This window comes from Salvelinus alpinus, chromosome 3 (assembly GCF_045679555.1).
Source record: "Salvelinus alpinus chromosome 3, SLU_Salpinus.1, whole genome shotgun sequence".
In the NCBI taxonomy this organism is placed as follows: Eukaryota; Metazoa; Chordata; class Actinopteri; order Salmoniformes; family Salmonidae; genus Salvelinus; species Salvelinus alpinus.
Window position 1 is genome coordinate 66,389,924 of NC_092088.1, and position 23,843 is coordinate 66,413,766.

Consider the following 23,843-nt stretch of genomic DNA (forward strand, 5'->3'; position numbering starts at 1 on the left):
CCTTTGTGGTAGAGTGACCAGACGGAAGCCACTCCTCAGTAAAGGGCACCTGACAGCCGCTTGGAGTTTGCCAAAAAGCACCTAAAGACTCTCAGACCATGAGAAACCAGATTCTCTGGTGTGATGAAACCAAGTTGATCTCTTTGACCTGAATGCCAAGTGTCACATCTGGAGGAAACCTGGCACCATCCCTACGGTGAAGCATGGTGGTGGCAGCATCATGCTGTGGAGATGTTTTTCAGCGGCAGGGACTGGGAGACTAGTCCGGATTGAGGGGAAAGATGAACAGAGAGATCCTTGATGAAAACCTGCTTCAGAGCGCCCAGGACCTCAGACCGGGGTGAAGGTTCACCTTCCAACAGGACGACGACCCTAGGCACACATCCAAGACAACGCAGGAGTTGCTTTGGGACATGTCTCTGAATGTCCTTGCGTGTCCCAGCCAGAGCCTGAACTTGAACCCGATCGAACATCTCTGGAAAACCTGAAAATAGCTGTGCAACAACACTCCCCATCCATCCTGACAGGGCTTGAGAGGATCTGCAGAGAATAATGGGAGAAACTCTCAAAATACAAGACTCAAGACTGTAATCACTGCCATTTATTGTAATAATAAATTAGCGTAAAATCCTTCTAAACCTGTTTTGGCTTTGTCATTTTTGGGGTATTATGTGTAGAGATGAGGGGGAAAAATCTATACATTTTAAAATAAAGCTGTAACCTAACAAAATGTGGAAAAAGTCAAGGGGTTTGAGTACTTTCCGAAGGCACAGTCAAAACTTTTCACTGGTACACCACCTCATTACAGGGTTTTCTTTTATTTTTACTATCTTCTACATCGTAGAATAACAGTGAAGACATTAAAACTATGAAATAACACGTATGATATCATGTAGTAGCCAAGAAAGTGTAAAACAAATCAAAATTTATTTTCTATTTGAGATTCTTCATAGTAGTCACCCTTTGCCAACCTACAGCTTTGCATACCTAAAGATGTTTAGAGGTGCTTCAGGGTCAACCCTGAAGAAGGCACTGCGTGCCGAAACGTTGGTTTGTTGGGAGCATATTTATAAATTGTTGGGAGCATATTTAGTTTGTGACTTTCTTTTTATACTGTTGATCAGAGGGAAACATGAGGACCACAGGGGTTTGGCAAACATTTTGGTAAAGGATTACCTACATAACACATTCATAATGAGATGTTAACAGAAGTCAACAACCACAAATGGATATTTGCCTGTTTTGCCGCTGTTAACATAAGCATGTACTGCTTATGAATGTGTGGGTCAAACTTGTTATGTAGTAGGTAGCCTACCCTTCAAGTGTAGCGTCACCAGTATTTTGATAGACTCTGAACTAGCTAATTTCTGTTTAGTACATGTTCTGCCACTGTTAAAAACCTTTTTGAACTGTACCTGGGTACAGTAGTCCTACATGATGGTTAGCTTACCTGTCAATCATCATAATTAGGGCGACCATCAAATCTTTGTTGTGGAGGATGGAGATTTAACCGGGCTTAATGTTTCAGACAACAGGAAATTGTGGGAGCCAATGATTTACCACAGGTGCTGACTGAAACAACATATTGAGGAACAGGACTTAGGGTTATAAGTGCCCAAATTTTATTAGAATAATATACTTATTTTAAATGTCCTATTTTTCTCCCTCCGCTATTTACTGTCAATTAAATGTAGCACTATCAGGGTGTAAACAAAGGTATGGTAGGCCCACTGTTTCAACCTCTTTTTTTTTTACTGTTGTTTTTATTCAGTGTCTCAACGGAAATAAAACTTGCTGAGGCTGCAAGCCAGGCGGGTATTCCTGTATTTGTCGACTGCAACAGCTTTTGACATGTTAGCCTATTATCTGAGTGCATTTGGTTCCCTGAGAACCATTGTCACTTTGTCTCAAGTGTATGTTTTGCTATTTTCAACCTCTGCTTTCTTTCAATCAAGAAATACGCTTTTGATGTTCTACTGATTAGACTGTCATGAAATATTGGTCCCCTTATCAATCTTGGTTCAGGAAGTCTTTACTCTGTCTTCAAGCAACTATCACAGACTTTGCTGCTCAAACTTGGCAGGTTGTTCCAAGCCAACATCTTTTGTTACCAATCTCGGTTCCAAGAGTTGATTGAAGACCGAGCAAACACTATCACAGGCTTTGCTATCACTGATACATTTTAAAGAGATTTTGGCTTGGAACAACCTGCCAAGTTTATGTTGCCAAAGTTAAACAAGTTGGTTGGAAATATCTTATGATTTATTGTACACAGTAGATTATATTTTCAACAAATCAAACGGTTGTACTTTGTTTAACGGAATTACTCAGAGGGACTGTATTCAGTGATGGATTCACCCATTGTTGTGCTTTTGAGTGTTTGGAAAACTACAGGAATGCAAACTTATAACTGTACTGGTCTCAGACTTACAGTTGAAGTTGGAAGTTTACATACACTTAGGTTGGAGTCATTAAAACTCATTTTTCAACCACTCCACAAATGTCTTGTTGAGAAACTATAGTTTTGGCAAGTTTCTACTTTGTGCATGACACAGGTAATTTTTCCAACAATTGTTTACAGACAGATTATTTCACTTAATTCACTGTATCACAATTCCAATGGGCCAGAAGTTTACACACACTAAGTTGACTGTGCCTTTAAACAGCTTGGAAAATTCCAGAAAATGATGTCATGGCTTTAGAAGCTTCTGATAGGCTAATTGACATTTTTAGTCAATTGGAGGTGTACCTGTGGATGTATTTCAAGGCCTACCTTCAAACTCAGTGCCTCTTTGTCATACCGCTCAGGAAGGAGACGTCTTCTGTCTCCTAGAGATTAACATACTTTGGTGCGAAAACTGCAAATCAATCCCAGAACAACAACAAAGGACCTTGTGAAGATGCTGGAGGAAACGGGTACAAAAGTATCTATATCCATAGTAAAACGAGTCCTATATCGACATATCCTGAAAGGCCGCTCAGCAAGGAAGAAGCCACTGCTCCAAAGCCGCCATAATAAAGCCAGACTATGGTTTGCAACTGCACATGGGGACAAAGATTGTACTTTTTGAAGAAATGTCCTCTGGTCTGATGATACAAAAATAGAACTGTTTGGCCATAATGACCAACGTTATGTTTGGAGAAAATTGGGGGAGGCTTCCAAGCCAAAGAACACCATCCCAACCATGAAGCACGGGTGTGGCAGCATTATGTTGTGGGGGTGCTTTGCTGCAGGAGGGAGTGGTGCACTTCACAAAATAGATGGCATTGTGAGGAAGAAAATATTATGTGGATATATTGAAGCAACATCTCAAGACATCAGTCAGGAAGTAAAGCTTGGTCTTCCAAATGGACAATGACCCCCAAGCATACTTCCAAAGTTGTAGAAAATGGCTTAAGGACCACAAAGTCAAGGTATTGGAGTGGCCATCACAAAGCCCTGACCTCATTCCTACAGAATATTTGTGGGCAGAGCTGAAAAGGCGTGTGCGAACAAAGAGGCCTACAAACCTGACTCAGTTACACCAGCTCTGTCAGAAGGAATGGGCCAAAATTCACCCAACTTATTGTGGGGAGCTTGTGGAAGGCTACCTGAAATGTTTGACCCAAGTTAAACAATTTTAAGGCATTGCTACCAAATACTAATTGAGTGTAGGGAAATTTCTGACCCACTGGGAATGTGATGAAAGAAATAAAAGCTTCAGTAATTCTCTCTACGCTTATTCTGACATTTCACATTCTTAAAATAAAGTGGTAATCCTAACTGACCTAAAACAGGGATTTTTTACTAAGATTAAATGTCAGGAATTGTGAAAAACTGAGTTTAAATGTGTTTGGCTATGGTGTATGTAAACTTCTGACTTCAACTGTAAGTGAGGTGTCTCCCTAGAAGCTCATAATGTTCTTGTACAGCAGGGTATTGTGGGCTTGTTAAGGCCAGGAACAGCGGTGTTATGATTCTCGCTGCTCCTTGACAAAAGCACATCCACCAGGGAACAGGCAGTCACATGTTAGAAGCCATCATTGTGAACATAAACAAAAGGCTGCATGTACCTCCCACATTGGTGAGAAAATAATCTGTTGGATTTCTGTCAGGGAGATGTATGACCGTCCGCTGGCTCTAAGGTATAGGTTTATTCACAAGGCACCGGAGTGTGTGCATGAATAGTGGCAGGTAGGGTTGTACTGCATTTGTATAGACTTTTTTTTTATAGAAACATGCTGCAATCCAGCTTTATATATTAAAAAAAGTAATATTCACTCATTGTTTGCTGCTTCCAATAAGTTGATGCAGATATCGAGTACTTTGCCACAGGGAAGAATTGTGAAATAGAGTTAGACCATGAAATCAGTCTGATGAATGTGCACTACTTCAGGTTGTTGAGAATCCACAGAGTCATGTCAATGTGCTGGCCAGATCCTTGCAATGTCTGGATCCCCTCAGCAATACCAGATAGGTGTTAGTTTATGGAATACGTGGTATTGTTTTTATAAAACAGACAGTATCTGCTGACTATATTCAAGTACAGTAGTTCATTTTTTAAATTAATTTGAATATAGTCACCGGTATTTTACATGTGACCCAGAATACTGTATTAAATAAGCGAAAAGGTGAATGCCTTTGATGCAGGTTTTTCATTTAAGGATTTGACATGCTTATCTGATCCACATGCGAGTCCACATGTAATTTAACGGTACAGTACCGGCCACTGGTTGCAGTGGAAATATGATAAATATACAACAATAAGTTACTTTATTTTTACTGCTGAATTTCCTGTAATTTTAAGATGCACTACCAAAACCTGATTGCAGTGAAAATACAGTAAATGTACAACAAGTTACTGTATTTTAAGTTTATGGTGTTATTGCCGTAAAATGACAGTATGCTGCTGTATTTTGATTACTTGGGACTCAACCTCACATGGAATTTAAACTCCCAGCATCTTTCCAAAGAGCTCTATTTTAATTTCATCCAACAAATTTAAACACCTGCAGTTTGCTAAATGGTATTGGCACTTGGATGAGAACCGGTGCTATGGTCAGATGACCTGAAAAGAGCTCTTTGGCAACGCACACCAGTGGTGGGTTTGGTATCAAAATAAGGATGCCTAAGCAGAAAATAACCCCATACACACTGTAAAGGTATCTTTTGATATGGGGCTATTTTGCTTCCGCTGGTCCTGGGGGACCTTGTCAAGATCAACGCATCACAAACTTGACCGAGTACCAGGATGTTTTAGCCAAAAACCTGGTTGCCTCTGCCAGGAAGCTGAAACTTGGTCACAAGTGGATCTTCCAGCAAGACAACAATCCCAAACACACATCAAAATATGAAGTAATCATAAAATCTAAATTTTGCAATGGTCATCTTGAATTAAACCCCATTGAAACTCTGTGGAAAAGATTCTGTATGGAAAAATGGTCCAAGATCCCTCCCAATGTCTTCTCCAATCTCATAAAACATTTTAGAAAAAGGCTCAGTGCCTTTATCCTTGGAAGGTGAGGTATTAAAAACAGAGGAGACAATGATTTTAACCCGTCTTTTAGAAACATTTTTAAATAACTTGTTAAACATATCTTTCTCTGAGAAATTGTATTAGTATAACAGAACATAATAAAAAAAATGTAGCACGCAATATAGCTCCGTATTGTTATTTTTTATTTTATACAGTCTTTTTTTGGCTCATCTTTATCAAGGATGCCAATAATTTTGGACTTGACTGTTTGTAGATGAGTTTGCCTAGCAACCACAGCTCCCTCCATTTGGACTGGTATCAAGCAATCAAAAAGCCTTGTAATTTCCTGTGTAGGCCTACCGTATCAGTCACAGTTCAGAACACAGTGACGCCTCATAGCTGCTTGGTGTCTCTTTTAATTACAAATCCACCTGTGACATCAGAACAGTCTGTCACGATCTCAGAGCCAATTCTTTTTGCAATAAAAACCTCTGTCAGAGCTGTGCACAATAGGTTTCCTTGAACTACTCCCAAAGCCAGAAATCTCTGCATTGGTGTTTGAAGAGAAAATCAAATTGGCCCTGAAGCGGGGAAAGCTGTCCAATCAGCTGCCTGTGGCACACCTGGGGAGACAGGCATTCATAGACCTAGAGACACTGATTAGTTGTCACAGGTATAGGATGTAATGAACACCAGAGAATGTGTACTTTTGTAATAAATCAGCATTACATACTGGTTCATTAGTGCTGGAGGGGTTACTACTCCCATTATCGTTACCTCACATTCACTTTTCAACCAAGGACTGTGAACAGTGAAGTAAGCTGAAGAGGGCAGTTTGAGTTTCTGCGTTTGCATTCATGTGTTTATAAGTGATTTTAATTCTTGTCTTTACTTTTAAAGAGGGAGCCCTTCTCAATGTTGTAATTACTTTGATACTTAGAGTAAAAGATGGATTGCTAATGCTTGCAAACTAATCAGCTAATTGAAATGGCAATGTACTGCCAATTAACTTAATAGTAGGGCTGTGGAAATACCAGAATCGCAATATTTTTTCGAATGCGAAATTAAAACACAAAGTAGGCCATAAATCTTTTGCTCCTTTTAAAAACCTGCTGTATGTAGAATATTGTGTGCTATAGCTTGGGAAATAAATACATGTGACTCTGGATGACAACATAATGTTTGTTTGAAACATTAGGGCTGTTTTCCTAAGGAAGTTAAATCTGCTTCGTGTTTTGTTTCCTTGCCACGATACTAACGAGTACTGCGGTACTGGTATCATCCCGGCCCTACTTAATCCAGCAAATTAGAATTAATCTTTGCATTGTACTGTGTATTCTAAGAACTCTGAATAAATGGGCAATCATCAAGTTTGCCTGACGACACAACCGTTGTAGGCATGATTACCAACAATGACCAACAATGCCTACAAGGTGGAGATGAGGGCCCTGGCTGAGTGGTGCCAGGAAGATAACCTCTCCTTCAACATCAACAAAACAATGGAGCTGTTCATGGATTTCAGGAGACAGCAGAGAGAACATGCACCCATTCACATCTATGGGGCCGCAGTAGAGTTTGTGAAAAGCTTCAAGTTCCTCAGGGTGCACATCACTGACAACCTGAAATGGTCCATCCATATAGACAGTGTGGTGAAGAAGGCACAGCAAAACCTCTTCAACCTCATTCTGAAGACCCCTGCTTGACCTCTAACACCCTTATAAATGTCTACAGATGCACCATTTGAGAGTATCCTATATATTAATATTCTGGACTCTGACATTGCTCATTCTAATATTTCTTACAGTGGATTCGGAAAGTATTCAGACCCCTTGACTTTTTCCACATTTTGTTACTTTACAGCCGTATTCTAAAATTGATTACATTTGTTTTCCTCATCAATTTACACATAATACCCCTCAACTAACCGATGCCCCAGCACATTGACTCTGTACCAGTACTCCCCCTGTATATAGTCACGCTATTGTTATTTTACTGCTGCTCTTTAACTACTTGTTACTTTTATTTCTTATCTGTATTTTTTTTAACTGCATTGACGAATAACATTTGATTTGGTAATGACAAAGCGTAAACAAGTTTAGAAATTTTTGCAACAAAAAAAAGAACCAATTTGCTTAAGTATTCAGACCCTTTACTCAGTACTTTGCTGCCAAAGGTGCTTCAACAATCACAGCATCGAGTCTTCTTGGGTATGACGCTACAAGCTTGGCACACCTGTATTTGGAGAGTTTCTCCCATTCTTCTCTGCAGAACCTCTCAATCGCTGTCAGGTGGGATGGGGAGAGTTGCTGCACAGCTATTTTTAGGTCTCTCCAGAGATGTCGGGTTCAAGTCCGGGCTCTGGCTGGTCCACTCAAGGACATTCAGAGATTTGTCCCCAAGCCACTCCTGCGTTGTCTTAGCTGTGTGCTTAGGGTTGTTGTCCTGTTAGAAGGTTAACCTTCGCCACTGTCTGAGGTCCTGAGCAGGTTTTCATCAAGGATCTCTACCTTGCTCCGTAAAAAAAAAAAAAATCCCAGTCCCTGCCGTTGAAAAACATCACCATAGCATGATGCTGTCACCACCATGCTTCACCGTCGGGATGGTGTCCGGTTTCCTCCAGACGTGACACTTGGCATTCAGGCCAAAGAGTTAAATCTTGGTTTCATCAGAGAATCTTGTTTTTCTCATGGTCTGAGAGTCCTTTAGGTGCCTTTTGGCAAACTCCAAGCAGGCTGTCATGTGCCTTTTCACTAAGGAGTGCTTCCGTCTGGCCACTCTATCATAAAGGCCTAATTGTTGGAGTACTGCAGAGATGGTTGTCCTTCTGGAAGGTTCTCCCATCTCCACGGAACTCTGGAGCTCTGTCAGTGACCATCGGGTTCTTGGTCACCTCCCTGTTCTTGGGAACCTTCAATACTGAATAAATGTTTTGGTACCCTTCCCCAGATCTGTGCCTCAACACAATCCTGTCTCAGAGCTCTACGGACAATTCCTTTGACCTCATGGCTTGGTTTTTGCTCTGACATGCACTGTCAACTGTGGACCTTATATAGACATGTGTGTGCCTTTCCAAATCATGTCCAATCAATTGCATTTACCAAAGGTGAAACATCTCAAGGATGATCAATGGAAACAGGATGCGCCTGAGCTCAATTTTGAGTCTCTCATAGCAAAGGGTCTGAATACTTATATAAATAAGGTATTTCTGTTTTATTTTTAATACATTTGCAAATATGTAAAACAATAATAATAATAATGTTTTTGCTTTGTCATTATGGGAATGGGTATTGTTTGTAGATTGAGGATTTTTTTATTTAATCCATTCTAGAATAAGGCTGTAACGTAACAAACTATGGAAAATGTCAAGGGGTCTGAATACTTTCCAATGCACTGTCATTCTTTTTTTGATTTGTAAGTGTTGTGGTGTTTTGTATTGTTAGGTATACTGCACTGTTGGAGCTAGAAAAATAAGCGTTTCGCTGCAGCTGCGATTAACATTGCAAATGTGTACGCGACCAATAACATTTGATTTTAATCTAGCAGTGTATCTAGCACATATGTTATATACATTTCAATGATGAATTACCCTCAGCAGGGAGCCATCCCACAAGGTACAAGCCTGTTGAATCAATGTTGTTTACATGTCATTTCAACAACAACAAAATTAAATGTGATGCTGAATGAATGTGAAAAACTGATTTTAGATTTGCAAAAAGTCATCAACATAAAGGGCTTAGGGGAATTTGTCCCCCCCCCCCCCCCCCCCAACTTTAAACCTAAATCCAATGTTTCAAATGGTTGTTGATTTCACATTTGAAATCATGTTAGTTGACAACTCAATCTATGTAAATCAAAACTAGACATTGAACTGATGTCTTTGCCCAGTGGGATTAAAGTTTGTGATCATAATTAATTAGATTTCTGTGTGGTTCTTCATTAACTATTTAAAGAAAATATGAATTCATCTATGAGCATTAAATTAACATGAAACCATTTACATAGAACAAGTTCTAAGTTTTCTGATTTGACATGGCATTTTATAGGTAACCACTGAGTATACTGTAGGTAACCACTCAGTATAGGTAACCACTCTTAGCCCCTATACTTAATTCTCATCTCCATGTCTGTCTCTATTTCTGGTAGCTGATTGGGGGGTTCATCCTAGCCATCGGTATCTATGCGGAGGTGGAGCGGCAGCGCTACAAAACCCTGGAGGGGGTGTTTCTGGCCCCCGCGATCATCCTGATCGTCCTGGGGGTGGTGATGTTCATTGTCTCCTTCATCGGCGTGTTGGCCTCCCTCAGGGACAACCTGATGCTCCTCAAAGTGGTGAGTACTAGGCCCACACAATTGAATACAGCACTGTGATATAGGCTTGAGGTTCACCACTCACCAGACCTGGGTAAAATACATATCTCAAATATTTTAATGTATTTCATGTGCACTTGATTTACCTTGGGCTTTACCGTTTTTACCGGCTTTACCTAAATTCTAGGACATGGACTGTGTACAGTCCTTGAAACATATTTCTCGATTATAATCTAAGGCCTTCAGTGCTAGTGGCATGAGACAATATAGTGCTCATGTTAGTATGCAAAGTATGAGTGCTAAACCATAAATGTTACCTGAAATATTTAGCATAGCATCAGTTGGTTGGGTTTCAGGTTGATTTGTCTGCAAGGTCCAACAGGGTAATTAAGACACAATTACTAATGAAAGTCCACTAGCTACATAATTATCATTGATTTTATTAATTTGGCACAGTTTAGCCACCCACGTTGACAACATTTGAAATATGTAATCAGACTTTAGCAGGCCCTCATCCATTTTAGATATGACACATTGCTCTGATGAATTAATGACTGGAATAATATTAATCACATTTTGAGATGTTTGCATCTACTTTTAAGTAGATGTATTGGCTTGAGTTTAATTCCTTCTGAACGAATTTGAGATTTTTGTCTTCTAAAAGCAAGGTATTTTTTTGCCTAAACAAATTCTGCTATTTTATTTCACTGGAGAATACGTTTTTTAATGCTACTGTGTGCAGAAACTACAATACAGGCAGTTTTAAATGGCGCCTGATATTCAAAGACAATTAGGCATACAATTGGCAACATCTTAGAACAATGCCCCTTCAATTTCATCATGCAATGATCAATACGTTTGTTTTTCGTGTATGAGGGCACCACAAGTGTCCCCTTTTCATTATCAATTTTTTTTTTGCCTTAGCTGAGCTGCTATCAAAATGGCAAAGAGCAGCAGCATTTAAGATGCTACAGCAAACAGGTGGTTTTGTGGTTCACAAGATATGATCAAAGGAAAGCTAACCAGACAGATCCATTAAATTGTTTTTATAAATAAAAAGATTCTGTGTATTAACCTTGTACATGTGATTTTGTTTTTCAGTTTCTCTACACCCTGACAGTCTGTCTCATTCTGGAGCTCCTCGGTGGAATCCTGGCTCTGGTCTTCAGGCATCAGGTACCGTAAACCCATTACTTAGCCATTATTAAACTCATAATCATTGAGAGAAAGCCAATCTTTATATACACAAAAGGGACTCATGCCACCTCTAAATGGATACATTTACCTTGGCTTGTGCAAGTAGAAAGCTAGCAAGTTTATGAAACAGTGTACGTTACAATAAGTCAACATAGTGAGACTAAATCAATTGTGTTATCAGGCAAGGATATTAACCGCTCTTTTCACCATTCTCAGGGTATTTCAGATTGGCCCTTGTGGTTTCCATATAGGAATTTTCCAATGTCTTGTGTCTGACATTCCATTCCCGTTATGTTTTGAAATTTGTGAAAAGATTTTTGGCCAGATAAAATTGACAAACTTGCAAAGAGGGAAAGATGTAGGAGGACTATCCGTACCAAACTTTAAATTGTATTTCCAGTGTTAGCAGTTGTTATTCTTTAATAACACAGACCTCAAAGCAAATCAGGGGGAGGAAAATAGGTTTATTCGAAGAGGATAAATCATAGATGTTGTGCTGAGGGGTAGATGGTCGTTCCTTCCCTGTCCTCAGGGATTCTCTCCTCCAGTGATTCTCTCCACTGAACAAAGGGACCGGATGTAGTTTATAACCCATCTAATATTTGGTACAGAAACCTAGATATCCCTAATATGACGACTGTGGTGTACAACACAGAAGCTTATCGGGTTCTGATCATCTTACTATGCTTCTTTACCCGAGATTGGCCCCCAATTGCTAATCAATCAGTTCTTCATTCTCCAGGCTCCTCTATGTCATCAAAATGGACAACCTTGCAAATGAGTGACATGTATCCATCGTGATTTTCTCCTTGGACTTTTACTGCCGTTATGAGCAAAACTTGATTAAGGACCTTTCCATTTTGGCCCTAATGTCTGTTACATCTTTTTTTACCATCACCCACTGACCTGGTACTACGTCATGTCCCCCCTCGGGACTTATTCCCCACACCTCTTTTACTTGTCTTTCTGCTTCCCCTACTGCATTAGAGAGTTGTATGCAATAGTTAAGCATTGTGTCACTCATGAAGTGAACATCTGGTTTTCTCAAATCTAAAGTGCCTGGTAGTGACATGGGTCGACTTGTGACGACCTCAAACAGACTCAACCCTGTGGTTTTATTATGTGTTGCTCGTATACTACATAATACCGTAGGCAATGCATCTGGTCATGCTATCCCTTCTTGATGCTTTGAAATTCTCTTTCCAAACTCGATTTGTGCGTTCTACCTGCCTATTCGATTGAGAATGATAAGGGCAGTGTAGTTGCCAGTCTATGTTCAGAAGACGAGCTACCTCCTGACACATTTTCCTGTGAAATGAGTGCCTTGGTCAGAATCGAATTGTTCCGGAAATCCCCATCTGGGAATGATTTCTCGAATCAGAATTTTAACTGTGTGTTGTGCAGTTCTTTTCTTCGTAGGGTAGGCTTCAACCCATCGTGAGAAACGATCAACAACGACCAGCACATCTTCATGTCCTTTACATTTGGGCATTGTGATGTAATCAAGCTGTAGATGTCTGAAGGGTCCTGGTGGTGCAGGTGCTTGTCGTGTCTGTGCTTTCACTCGTCCCTTGGTGTTGTTTTCCATACAAACATTGCAATTCGCCATAACAGCCTCAGCCATGATTCCACCATTTGCCCACAAAATGATAAACTATCTTGTCCACACCAATGTGCCTTCAAAGAGTGGATCTGTGTCACCAAGTAGGGTAAGAGTGCATTTGGCGCTACACATCTCAGGTTGTATTTCCAAACACCTTCTTGATTGAGTTTGCATCCTGCAGCCATCCTTTCCCACACTTCATCTTTTGGTGCACTGCCTTGCATATCTCTAATGTGTTGCAATGTATCCAAGGTGTATCTCCTAATCAGTTTAGGAGACAGAGGTGTTCTCTTGGCAGCCGCTTTGGCAGCTCTGTCAGCCATATCATTACCTTTACTCTCATCTGTAAACATTTTCCCATGTGCTTTAATTTTCAAAATTGCAACTTGTCCAGGTAACTGGAGAGCATTCAGTAGAGCCATCACCTCTGGCCCATTCTTCACAGGAGCGCCCAGTGATGTCATGAATCCTCTGTTTTTCCATAATTTTTCAAAATCATGGGTAACGCCAAAAGCATACCTCGTGTGTGTGTGTGTGTGTGTGTGTGTTAGCTGTTTTTCCTTCAGCCTGTTTAAACGCTTCTGTCAAAGCCACCAATTCCGCCACCTGTGCTGATGTTCCTGCAGGTAACGTGTCTGTCACTATCACATTGTCCATTGTAGTAACTGCCCAGCCTGCGTTCCTCACACCCCCCTCCACAATGCTTGAACTGTCTGTGTATAAGATCAATTCTGGGTTTTCCAACAGATTACTCTTAATAAACCCATCAAAGAGCTGATCCAAAACTAACTCACAACAGTCGTTCAAGTAATGTGGTATCTGGAGGAAGCATCAGAGTAGCTGGATTACATATTGTGCCACGTTGTATGATGCTGTTAGGAGCCTCCACTACTTTAGTAGCGGCCATAGCTTCTTTGCTAGCACCAGCATTGTCTTTGTGGACCCTGCTTCTCCTGGCCATTCCTCATAAGAACACATTTTCTTTTCCGACATTCTCATTGCCGGTGACCAGAACATGTATGGCTCCTCCATCCATCAGCCACATTTTGCTCTTCACCACCCACAGCTCTATAAACCTTTTTCTTCAAGGACACCATGTTCACGGTTGTTCAAAACAAAAGCTAATAACTGTAACCCATCATAAGGATGTAGATTGTGGAGTTTCTTATAACGCTTCAAATGGTCCCATGTTTTCATACCCACTTCTCGTGGATGTTTCAACATTTTTGACCATTCGTCCAACTGTTTTGGAGATGCTGATTTGTGTGTGATTACTGTCACTAGAGATGTGTTTTTACTACCTTTTACAGCCTGTGTTCTGGTTGTACTAAGACATTGTTCGTCATTGCTGTCAGTATCTGTTGACTCATAGCTAGGCAGTGCTGACTAGATGCTTGAAACCTGATCTGCCTTGTGCAATTCAGAGTGGGGGTAGATTGAGGGAACAAAGGGTCTGTTTTTACGACCCTTGCCTGTAATTGTTGAATTTCTTCTTCCAAGGTTTTGATCTGTTCACCAAGAGCTTTCAAACTTTCTTTATCTCCAATGTCCTGTCATGATTCTCCAGAAATAATTTCTAATCCCGTTTCCTTACTTCGGCTAATACAGTTAAAGACCATTGTGTCTTTGTCAAGGAATTAGGCATTCTCTGTATTTTCCCCCAAGCTTTTTGTATATCTGACATATTCCATCTTTTTCATCAATGACAGAATATTTTTCTTTTGCCTACACCTCTACTTTGAAATGGTTCTTCATATCTCCAGACAGTGAATTTAAAATCTCTTTCATGCTCACATCAGGAGGAGCTGTGCTGCCCTTTTTCAGAGTGGTTTTCTCACTTAACTATAGCATTATATTAACTTCAAAAGTTGTTTTAATATATATCTCCCTGTTTATATATTTATTTGACTGCAAAATATAACCCCTTTTTTTAAGGACTCAAACCTCTTCTAGAACACATTGTTTCTGTAGGGCTTGGCTACCCATAAAACTTATGTTCACGTCAAAAAGCTTGTTGAAAGCTTACAGTGGGTCCTCCTTTAAAAGTTGCGAGCTTACACTGCGGGACTTAGAGGTACCCAGCATTACAGCTTCATTGTTCCAGACCACCGCAAGGGGGAGTTGAGACCCAAATGCATAATGAGTGCTCAATCATATTGAGTTGTTCCAATGACGAGTTTGACGGGAGCCATCTGTTGCTGGTGACTTTCTTCAGTGAAGATGGCTGACAAAACATTACGGTGGAAGCAAATGTAAGTAATTATAACGTCATAACGAGTTAAGCAAAAAATGTACACTTGAGAGGAATATGTTGGTTAATGTAGAGACAAACGATTGCATATTTTTTTGTTATAAAGTTAATTTACGAAAATTGCTATTTAGCAAGTTGGCTGACTAGCTAACATTAGCCAGCTAGCTAGCTAGCTAGTGTTATGACATGAGTATAAAATTGTAATTTGTGTTGTTTAATGTTTTAGGGACTCCTGAGAAAACCAGGCTGTCGTCTTGTGAAACAGTGGATGTAAAGAATCTAGTTAGCTAAAGCATTTACTGCAAATTGAATGTACAATTGTGTAAGCTTGCCTTGCTTATATTTGCCATGCAATGCAGCTGAAGTAACATAGCTAGCTAACTATGTATTTGCTTATTGTGTAGTGGAGGATAAATATAAATGTATGCCTATGGATGTGTAGATAGCTACAGTATGTAGCCAATCTGTGTATGGACCCTAAAACATTTGGTATGAATATTAGTTCAGAACCTATGAACCTCAGTTATCATAGTTGTTGTATTGACTTCAAGTCTGAATGGCATTAATGAAGCCTATGGATTGAGTAGAATATAATACATTTATTGTGCAAGTCCTATATACATGTACTGTAGTTATTACCGCGCATGAGATCCCCACATTGAATGTATTCACTGATCATGTACTCTTCCTTGGCAAATAAAGGTGCGGTTCAGGTATGAATCTCTGAGACATTCTTTTTCAGTCATATCCAATACCAGGTGTATCAAACTCCATTCAAATGTATGTATGACAATTATACTCTTCAACAGTGTTTACCTCACATTGTAACTATGCAATAGACTAGAAACATGATTTAAGTACAGGCTGATTTGTAATTCATATATACAGAAAAAAAACAGTACACTTCCTATGTATATCGAAGTCCCTTCATCTGCATTAATCTGAGGACACAGGATAGGTGTAGTATTTCAATGAGATACTTAATTTTCATTTTTTTTTTAAAAATTTTTTTTTTTTTTTTTTTATTTTATCCCATTTTCTCCCCAATTTTCGTGGTATCCAATCGCTAGTAATTACTATCTTGTCTCATCGCTACAACTCCCGTACGGGCTCGGGAGAGACGAAGGTCGAAAGCCATGCGTCCTCCGAAGCACAACCCAACCAAGCCGCACTGCTTCTTAACACAGCGCGCCTCCAACCCGGAAGCCAGCCGCACCAATGTGTCGGAGGAAACACCGTGTACCTGGCCCCCTTGGTTAGCGCGCACTGCGCCCGGCCCGCCACAGGAGTCGCTGGAGCGCGATGAGACAAGGATATCCCTACCGGCCAAACCCTCCCTAACCCGGACGACGCTATGCCAATTGTGCGTCGCCCCACGGACCTCCCGGTCGCGGCCGGCTGCGACAGAGCCTGGGCGCGAACCCAGAGACTCTGGTGGCGCAGTTAGCACTGCGATGCAGTGCCCTAGACCACTGCGCCACCCGGGAGGCCCGAGATACTTCATTTTAACCAGTGGAGAATGTGAAATGCTTTATTGAAAGTTCATTATCCAGGTGTTATAAATGCATAATACATGCATTATAAATACTATAATTGTAATATTATAAATACAAGTTCAATCTGTACTTCAATGCACATATGGTGTGCATTATTTATTTAAAAAAATAGAGGAAGAAAGAGGAGGTGGGGAGAGGTGTAGAAGAAAGAGGTAAAAGCGAGGAGCAGGGAAGATCGCATATGATTAATAAATTACAGTGCTACCCTAATATTCTCTGTTCATCACAATTACATAGTGTATCTAGCGGTCTCTCCTAACCAGCCTTGGGCTCCCAGTCGGCCCGAAGGTTATCTTAAGAGTGGGTGAGGTGGCAATGACGGGACTGGCTTCCTCTCTCACATCAAAACATACCTGCAGACGAGAGACCGATGGATAAAGAGAGTATGATTTAAGCTTTGTTTTTTTTATTCGAACACGGTCAGTCATCATCATCAGGAGGTAAAATGCAAAACTTTGACCTTGGATCATTAACTCTGGGACTACTACATCTCTATCTGTATTTCAATGTAAAGCATCTCTTTAATAATACTTCCTGTTGACCTGACCAAGTAACCCCTCCTCTATGATCATGCTGTGCCCTCTGTGTCAGCCAGTTCAGATACGGGAGTGGTTCAAGAACACAGCTGATATAACCTAGAGGATTTAGGGAGAAGGAGGAGAGGGATGAAGTGAAGGAGAGAGACTGTTATTGAGAAAATAAGGTAGTTAAAAAGAGACTGGGGGTCTCACCTGGTGTCCACACCAAGTGGCTACAGAGTACTTTATGCTGAAAAACAGAGACATGAGGACAAATAATAGAAGATAATATCATTATTAGACTTTTACATTACCAGATCAGAAATTAATATATAAATGCCACTTGAAGCTTGATGATGACTTGATCATTTGAATCAGTTGTGCAGTGCTAAGGCAATAGCTGGTGAGGTGTCAGTTTCGCCTCTGTACTTAAAGGGTGATTATTCCAACTCTCTGTGAAATGCTGCAGATCTGCCTGCAGACAAGGTAGGAACACATATCCCACATAGAATAGGTGGATAGAATTTGACAGGTCAAGGTAGCCTTCTTCCTCCAAACTGTGCAGCAAGTTATAGTACTGACATGTCACAGCACTCCAAACATCTCTCCATAAGCAGTCCACTCTAACAGAGAGAAAGAAAAGGTTTTGTGGGGGGGTGGAACCTGATCTCTGTGGTCTCACTCAATGAATAGTGAACACTGAGGTGGGTCCGAGGTTATAGAAATGCAAGTTGTGACTCTATGTGACGCAGACACCTATCTGAGTGTACCTGAAACGTTTAAATATAGAGGGCTATGTGTCTCACCACTTGGTTATTGCAAGGCTAACCCCCAGGGAAATCATGACTTGGCAGCAACAGGGGCTTGATAGTCCAGTGAAAATGGCTGAGTGTTTGGGGTGTAAACCTGAAAATTAGCAGCTGACATCTTAAGGGTTTTTAAATGAATGCATGTGAGACAGCTTCCATGTATAACAAGGCAGGAAGAGAGAAACAGAACACAGAACAGTTTCATTACCTCTGGTTATGGACACTTTTTCCAGCAATAAAGCTTCCACGGCCTGTTCCTCGGACAGTGAACATACATCTGGCAATATCTACATTTTCGATCCCTTGATCAGCTCCCACTCTGAAAGTAAAGAAAATAGCTTATTTTTTGTAGATATGAAAACAATGACTGCGATATGACCGTTCAATCTAAAGCAGCAGATGTCATTTTCAGGATACGTCAATACAGCACAGAAAGCTTAACACCAGACTGGTATTGTGGTTGTTCATTAGGTGATGGGAAATATGCAATATGCATACAAAATAATATACTTACCTTCCTTGAAAATCCATCTATACTTTCAAAGATGACAATGTTGTATCTTGAAAAAAAGCATTGGAATTAAAAGTGAAATGTTTAACCTATTAACCTGCTTCATTATTTATGTATTACCAGTTGATGAAGAACAACTCCAATTTCATTCATCATCAAAATTTTTGTCTACGAATAAGTAAGAATAAAAAAAGTTGAAATAACTTATTAGATTTGATGGAGACATTCTACATCTTAGTACCTTATCAATTTATGATTTGTATCAATGTGGACGAGAGACGGAACAGAGTATTTTTGCCGAGCAATGCAACGAAGCTGGATCATTCTGGCAATGATACGTGTACCATCTACATGTAACGGATGTGAAATGGCTAGCTAGTTAGCGGTGGTGCGCGCTAATAGCATTTCAATCGGTTACGTCACTCGCTTTGAGAACTTGAAGTAGTGGTTCCCCTTGCTCTGCAAGGGCCACGGCTTTTGTGGAGCGATGGGTAACGATGCTTCGTGGGTGACTGTTGTTGATGTGTGCAGAGGGTCCCTGGTTCGCGCCCGGGTCGGGGCGAGGGGACGGACTAAAGTTAAAACTGTTACATACACGCTGCAAAGACTCCCTAACTCTTTGCCATTGTACACAATGGCCCATAGCTTGGAGACTTCCTCTGACCATTCTAAAGCCCGCATGAGGCATCCTTGCCTTAATGGCCCTGACTTTCTGGTCTAACCCTTCATCTGACATATCAGAATAGCATTCCCCGACAGACCATATTGTGTTCTTTCATCCTTCTGTAAAAAAAAGCTAACTGTCATGAAATATGATTATATATTGACTATAAAACAAATAGGACATGGCCTGCTCAAGAGTTGCCATGAAAGAAAGTTAGATGAATTCAACTGGAAATTGCAAGAACAGGCGTTTGAAGCTAAATGCTTTTGGTTAGCTTGAGAATAATAATTGCATGATTTATCATTCTGATGGATGGTAGAATGTTATGAACCTACACTGAATCGTAGGAGCTAACTACTACCCATGTAGAAGTTGGACGGAAGAACGGCCAGTGCTGCTTACCTGAGATGCCATCATCACACAGTCCTTCGTAGGTGTCCGCTATGACTTCCTTTGTGTCGGAAAGAAAGGCTGAACGGTATTGGTTGTAGCCAAACTGACACTCAAAAAATGAGTTTTGTTCTCAAAATATTTGTGGGGAATAAAATGCATAAAGTTTGGCACGCCATTACAAAATATTTGATTGCAAAAAATGTTTTTGCTTTCAGAACAATTTTATTTTGGATTGAAAATAAAGTTTTGCTCTCGACAAAAATGTACCTCCATAGCATATAACAATTTGCCTGTGAATAACCAGACCTTCATACAAACTTGCTATGCAGAATTCTTGACGCACAGCTGAAAGTGCTGCAATATCCTGCCTGCACGTCCACAAGCGAGCCACTCAGGCGGAGAATGATGCGTGGAAGAGGGCGAGGAACGAGATGGGAATAACAACAATTTGTTTCAAGTTGGGGAGGGGGGCTAATAGCTGAACAATAGACTATTCAACCTTTACTAAAGAATAGTCTAATAGCCGAGCTAGGTGTGAAAAAAAATTAAATATATATCACAGACCAGATTTGCCCTAACGACCAAGGGGGAGTTACAGCACTGATTATGCTTTTGGGTCCCAGTGCACTACTGTGTCTCTAACTGACAATGAATGGGCAATATAAACCAAATAATAAACTGATAATTGTGCACGACTTCAAATGAAACAAGCAGGGAGCAGGTTTCGAACCCTCAACCTTCTTGCCCGTAGTCCAGCGCGCTATCGACTGTGCACCAAAAGCATGCTCATGCCGCAGAGTCGATAGAGTGCGTCCTCGCGGTAGCTTGCTACTTAATGTAATAAAGTAATGACTTTTCAAATAAGTTACCTTACACGTTATGTTGGCTGACAATTTGTTATCTACGGTGTCCTTACGAACCACATAGCTAACATCATTACATACTGCTGTAATGATATGCTATCTACCTAACGTTAGTAGTTATACATCAAACTTGCCAGTATATTAACTATAGGTTAACTACCCAACGTTTATTGACTTGATTATTCCCGTCATTCTTAGCTTACCTAAATGGTATAGTTGTTGTGCGTTCTCAATGGATATTCGGGTGCTTTCGTAAATTCGTTCTGGCTATCTACTCCGATTTCAGAGCACTCTCGTCTGAGTGTACCAGAGCGCAGAATAATGAGTTTACAAGCCCTCAACACCCATTGAATATGGCCGGTGTCAGTAAACATCGGCAAAAAAGCGCAATTTAAATTGTATCCAGCAGCACAGTTAGTCACCAACGCTCTGGATAACATGAAAACTGCCTAACCAGTGTCACGATCGTCTTCTTGAGAGAGATTGGACCAAGGCGCAGCGTGTGCAAAATACATCCTCTTTTATTAAAGAAGAGAGAAAAACCAAGAAACGAACAACTATACACAAACTAACAAAATAACAAACGGACGACCATGAAGCTATACATATAAATAGTGCTGACACACACTACACATAGACAATTACCCACAACCAGCTAAAGCCTATGGCTGCCTTAAATATGGCTCCCAATCAGAGACAACAATAACCAGCTGTCTCTAATTGAGCACCAATTCAGGCAACCATAGACTTTCCTAGACACCTACACTGAACACTAAACCATCTACTCTACTTAACCCCCTAAACCATACCACACCCTAGACAATACAAAAACACATACTACACCATGTCACACCCTGACCTAACTAAAATAATAATGAAAACAAAGATAACTAAGGCCAGGGTGTGACAACCAGCTCTGCTAGGGCGAGTAAAACCATAAACATAAACATCAATGCCTTTCTTAAAATCAATACACAAGTAAATATTTTTAAACCTGCATATTTAGTTAATATTGCCTGCTAACATGACTCATTGCAAACTGTGAAGACTATTTCTCCCTAACAAAGACAGCCAACTTCACCAAACGGGGGATGATTTAACAAAAGCGCATTTGCAAAAAAAAAACACAATCGTTGCAAGACTGTACCTAACCATGAACATCAATGCATTTCTTAAAATCAATACACAGAAGTATATATTTTTAAACCTGCATATTTAGCTAAAAGAAATCCAGGTTAGCAGGCAATATTAACCAGGTGAAATTGTGTCGTTCATTGCACGCAGAGTCAGTGTATATGCAACAGTTTGGGCTGCCTAATTTGCCAGAATTTTACGTAATTATGACATAACATTGAAGGTTGTGCAATGTAACAGGAATATTTAGACTTATGGATGCCACCCGATAGATAAAATACGGAACGGTTCCGTATTTCACTGAAAGAATAAACGTCTTGTTTTTGAGATGATAGTTTCCGGATTCGACCATATTAATGACCTAAGGCTCGTATTTCTGTGTGTTATTATGTTATAATTAAGTCTATGATTTGATAGAGCAGTCTGACTGAGCGGTGGTAGCAACCAGCAGGCTCGTAAGCATTCATTCAAACAGCACTTTCGTGCGTTTTGCCAGCAGCTCTTCGCTGTGCTTCAAGCATTGAGCTGTTTATGACTTCAAGCCTATCAACTCCCGAGATTAGGCTGGTGTAACCGATGTGAAATGGCTAGCTAGTTAGCGGGGTGCGCGCTAATAGCGTTTCAAACGTCACTCGCTCTGAGACTTGGAGTAGTTGTTCCCCTTGCTCTGCATGGGTAACGCTCCTTCAAGGGTGGCTGTTGTCGATGTGTTCCTGGTTCGAGCCCAGGTAGGGGCGAGGAGAGGGACGGAAGCTATACTGTTACACTGGCAATACTAAAGTGCCTATAAGAACATCCAATAGTCAAAGGTATATGAAATACAAATCGTATAGAGAGAAATAGTCCTATAATTCCTATAACAACTACAACCTAAAACTTCTTACCTGGGAATATTGAAGACTCATGTTAAAAGGAACCACCAGCTTTCATATGTTCTCATGTTCTGAGCAAGGAACTTAAACGTTAGCTTTTTTACATGGTACATATTGCACTTTTACTTTCTTCTCCAACACTTTGTTTTTGCATTATTTAAACCAAATTGAACATGTTTCATTATTTATTTGAGGCTAAATTGATTTTATTGATGTATTATATTAAGTTAAAAGAAGTGTACATTCAGTATTGTTGTAATTGTCATTATTACAAATAAAAAATTTAATCGACCGATTTTAATCGGTATCGGCTTTTTTTGGTCCTCCAATAATCGGTATCGGCGTTGAAAAATCATAATCGGTCGACCTCTAGGCACAATATTATGGTCTGTCCAGCCCACTGGCATTGATCTGGCTTTTAAGCATTGCAATTGTATATTACAGAAAATCAGATCAATGCATGTGTCTGAACGATGACCCAATTTAATTGAAGATCTAGTAGTATCATTAACCATTTGTTTCAAACCACAGTTCTTGGCATATTTAATCAATATTGTTCTATTCTAATTATTTTGATCCTTCCAATTTATATTAACATCACCCAAGATAAATACATCTCTGTTGCTATCTGTGGCCTGGTCAAACCCAGTACATAAGTCATCCAAATAGGACACCTTAGAGTCCTAGCTCTATACACACCTATACACACATCCCACCAATATGGGTGCCTGGTGAGGCAGATGTACTTGAGCCCATAGTGCCTCTATTTGACATACATTAAGGTCATCCATCCTTTTAAAAGGTATATGATTCTGAATGTACAGTGCTACACCCCCACTATTCCTGTCCCTTCTCAGTAGACTATATCCTTGAATGTTAATTTGCCCATCATTTACAGATGCATCTAAATGCGTTTCGGTCAAGGCCAAGATATGAATATTATTTATGTTGACCAAGTTAAAAACCTCATTTATTTTGTTAAGAAGGCTACATACATTAACCTGAGCTATATGCAACCCTTTCCTCATCAAGTGGAGATCAATATAGCATGTATTCGTTATAATTGAAGTTGTCATGATACACTACAGCACACAAACTCAAATCTGAACATTAAATTAAAATAGCCAGGGAGTTACTCTAGAGTCCTGATACAATTGCCCGTTGATATAAAGTTTACATGGAGACTCGTTGATTCAGGCAACGCTTTTCCTTCATGATGGGATATTGTTTTTTTCTCCTTTCATTGATGGGATATTGTTTTTTTTCTCCTTTCGTTGATCTCGGTGGGGAAGTGATCATTCATTCCAAAATCAGTGTTTCTGAGTTCTCTGCCCATGTTCTTCGTAATTTCCTTTTGCTTAAATTTGTCAAAACATGCAATAATAGCCCGTGGCCTATGCGTAATGCCACTTTCTCCAGAGTCCATAGAATAGGTAAGGCCTCTGGAGAAAGTGGCATTACGCACAACATCAGTGGGCAGTTTTAGTTGAGTTGACATAAAGTCTCGGACTGTGTCCTCACAGTTGTCATTCTCCGGTATCCCTGAAAATATTAGATTGTTCCGCATTGATCGACACTGTACATCAAGCAAGGTTTCTTTAAGTTGTTTGTTCTCCCTTTGCACCACCTCCACCTTTCTATGAATAGAGTCTACAGTACCTTTCAGCGCCGTGTTCTCTTTCCTTAGATCATCAATCTGACGTTGGCT

At 40.2% G+C, this 23,843-nt stretch overlaps 1 protein-coding gene across 1 annotated transcript in view; it reads left to right on the top strand.

Moving 5' to 3' along the window:
• Window positions 1-23,843, top strand: part of tspan15 (tetraspanin 15) — a 50,776-nt gene that overhangs the window by 4,915 nt on the left and 22,018 nt on the right. The window contains exons 2-3 of the mRNA XM_071393797.1: window positions 9,600-9,785; window positions 10,866-10,940. Coding sequence (XP_071249898.1) covers window positions 9,600-9,785; window positions 10,866-10,940 — 261 coding nt within the window. The remainder of the gene's footprint in view (window positions 1-9,599; window positions 9,786-10,865; window positions 10,941-23,843) is intronic.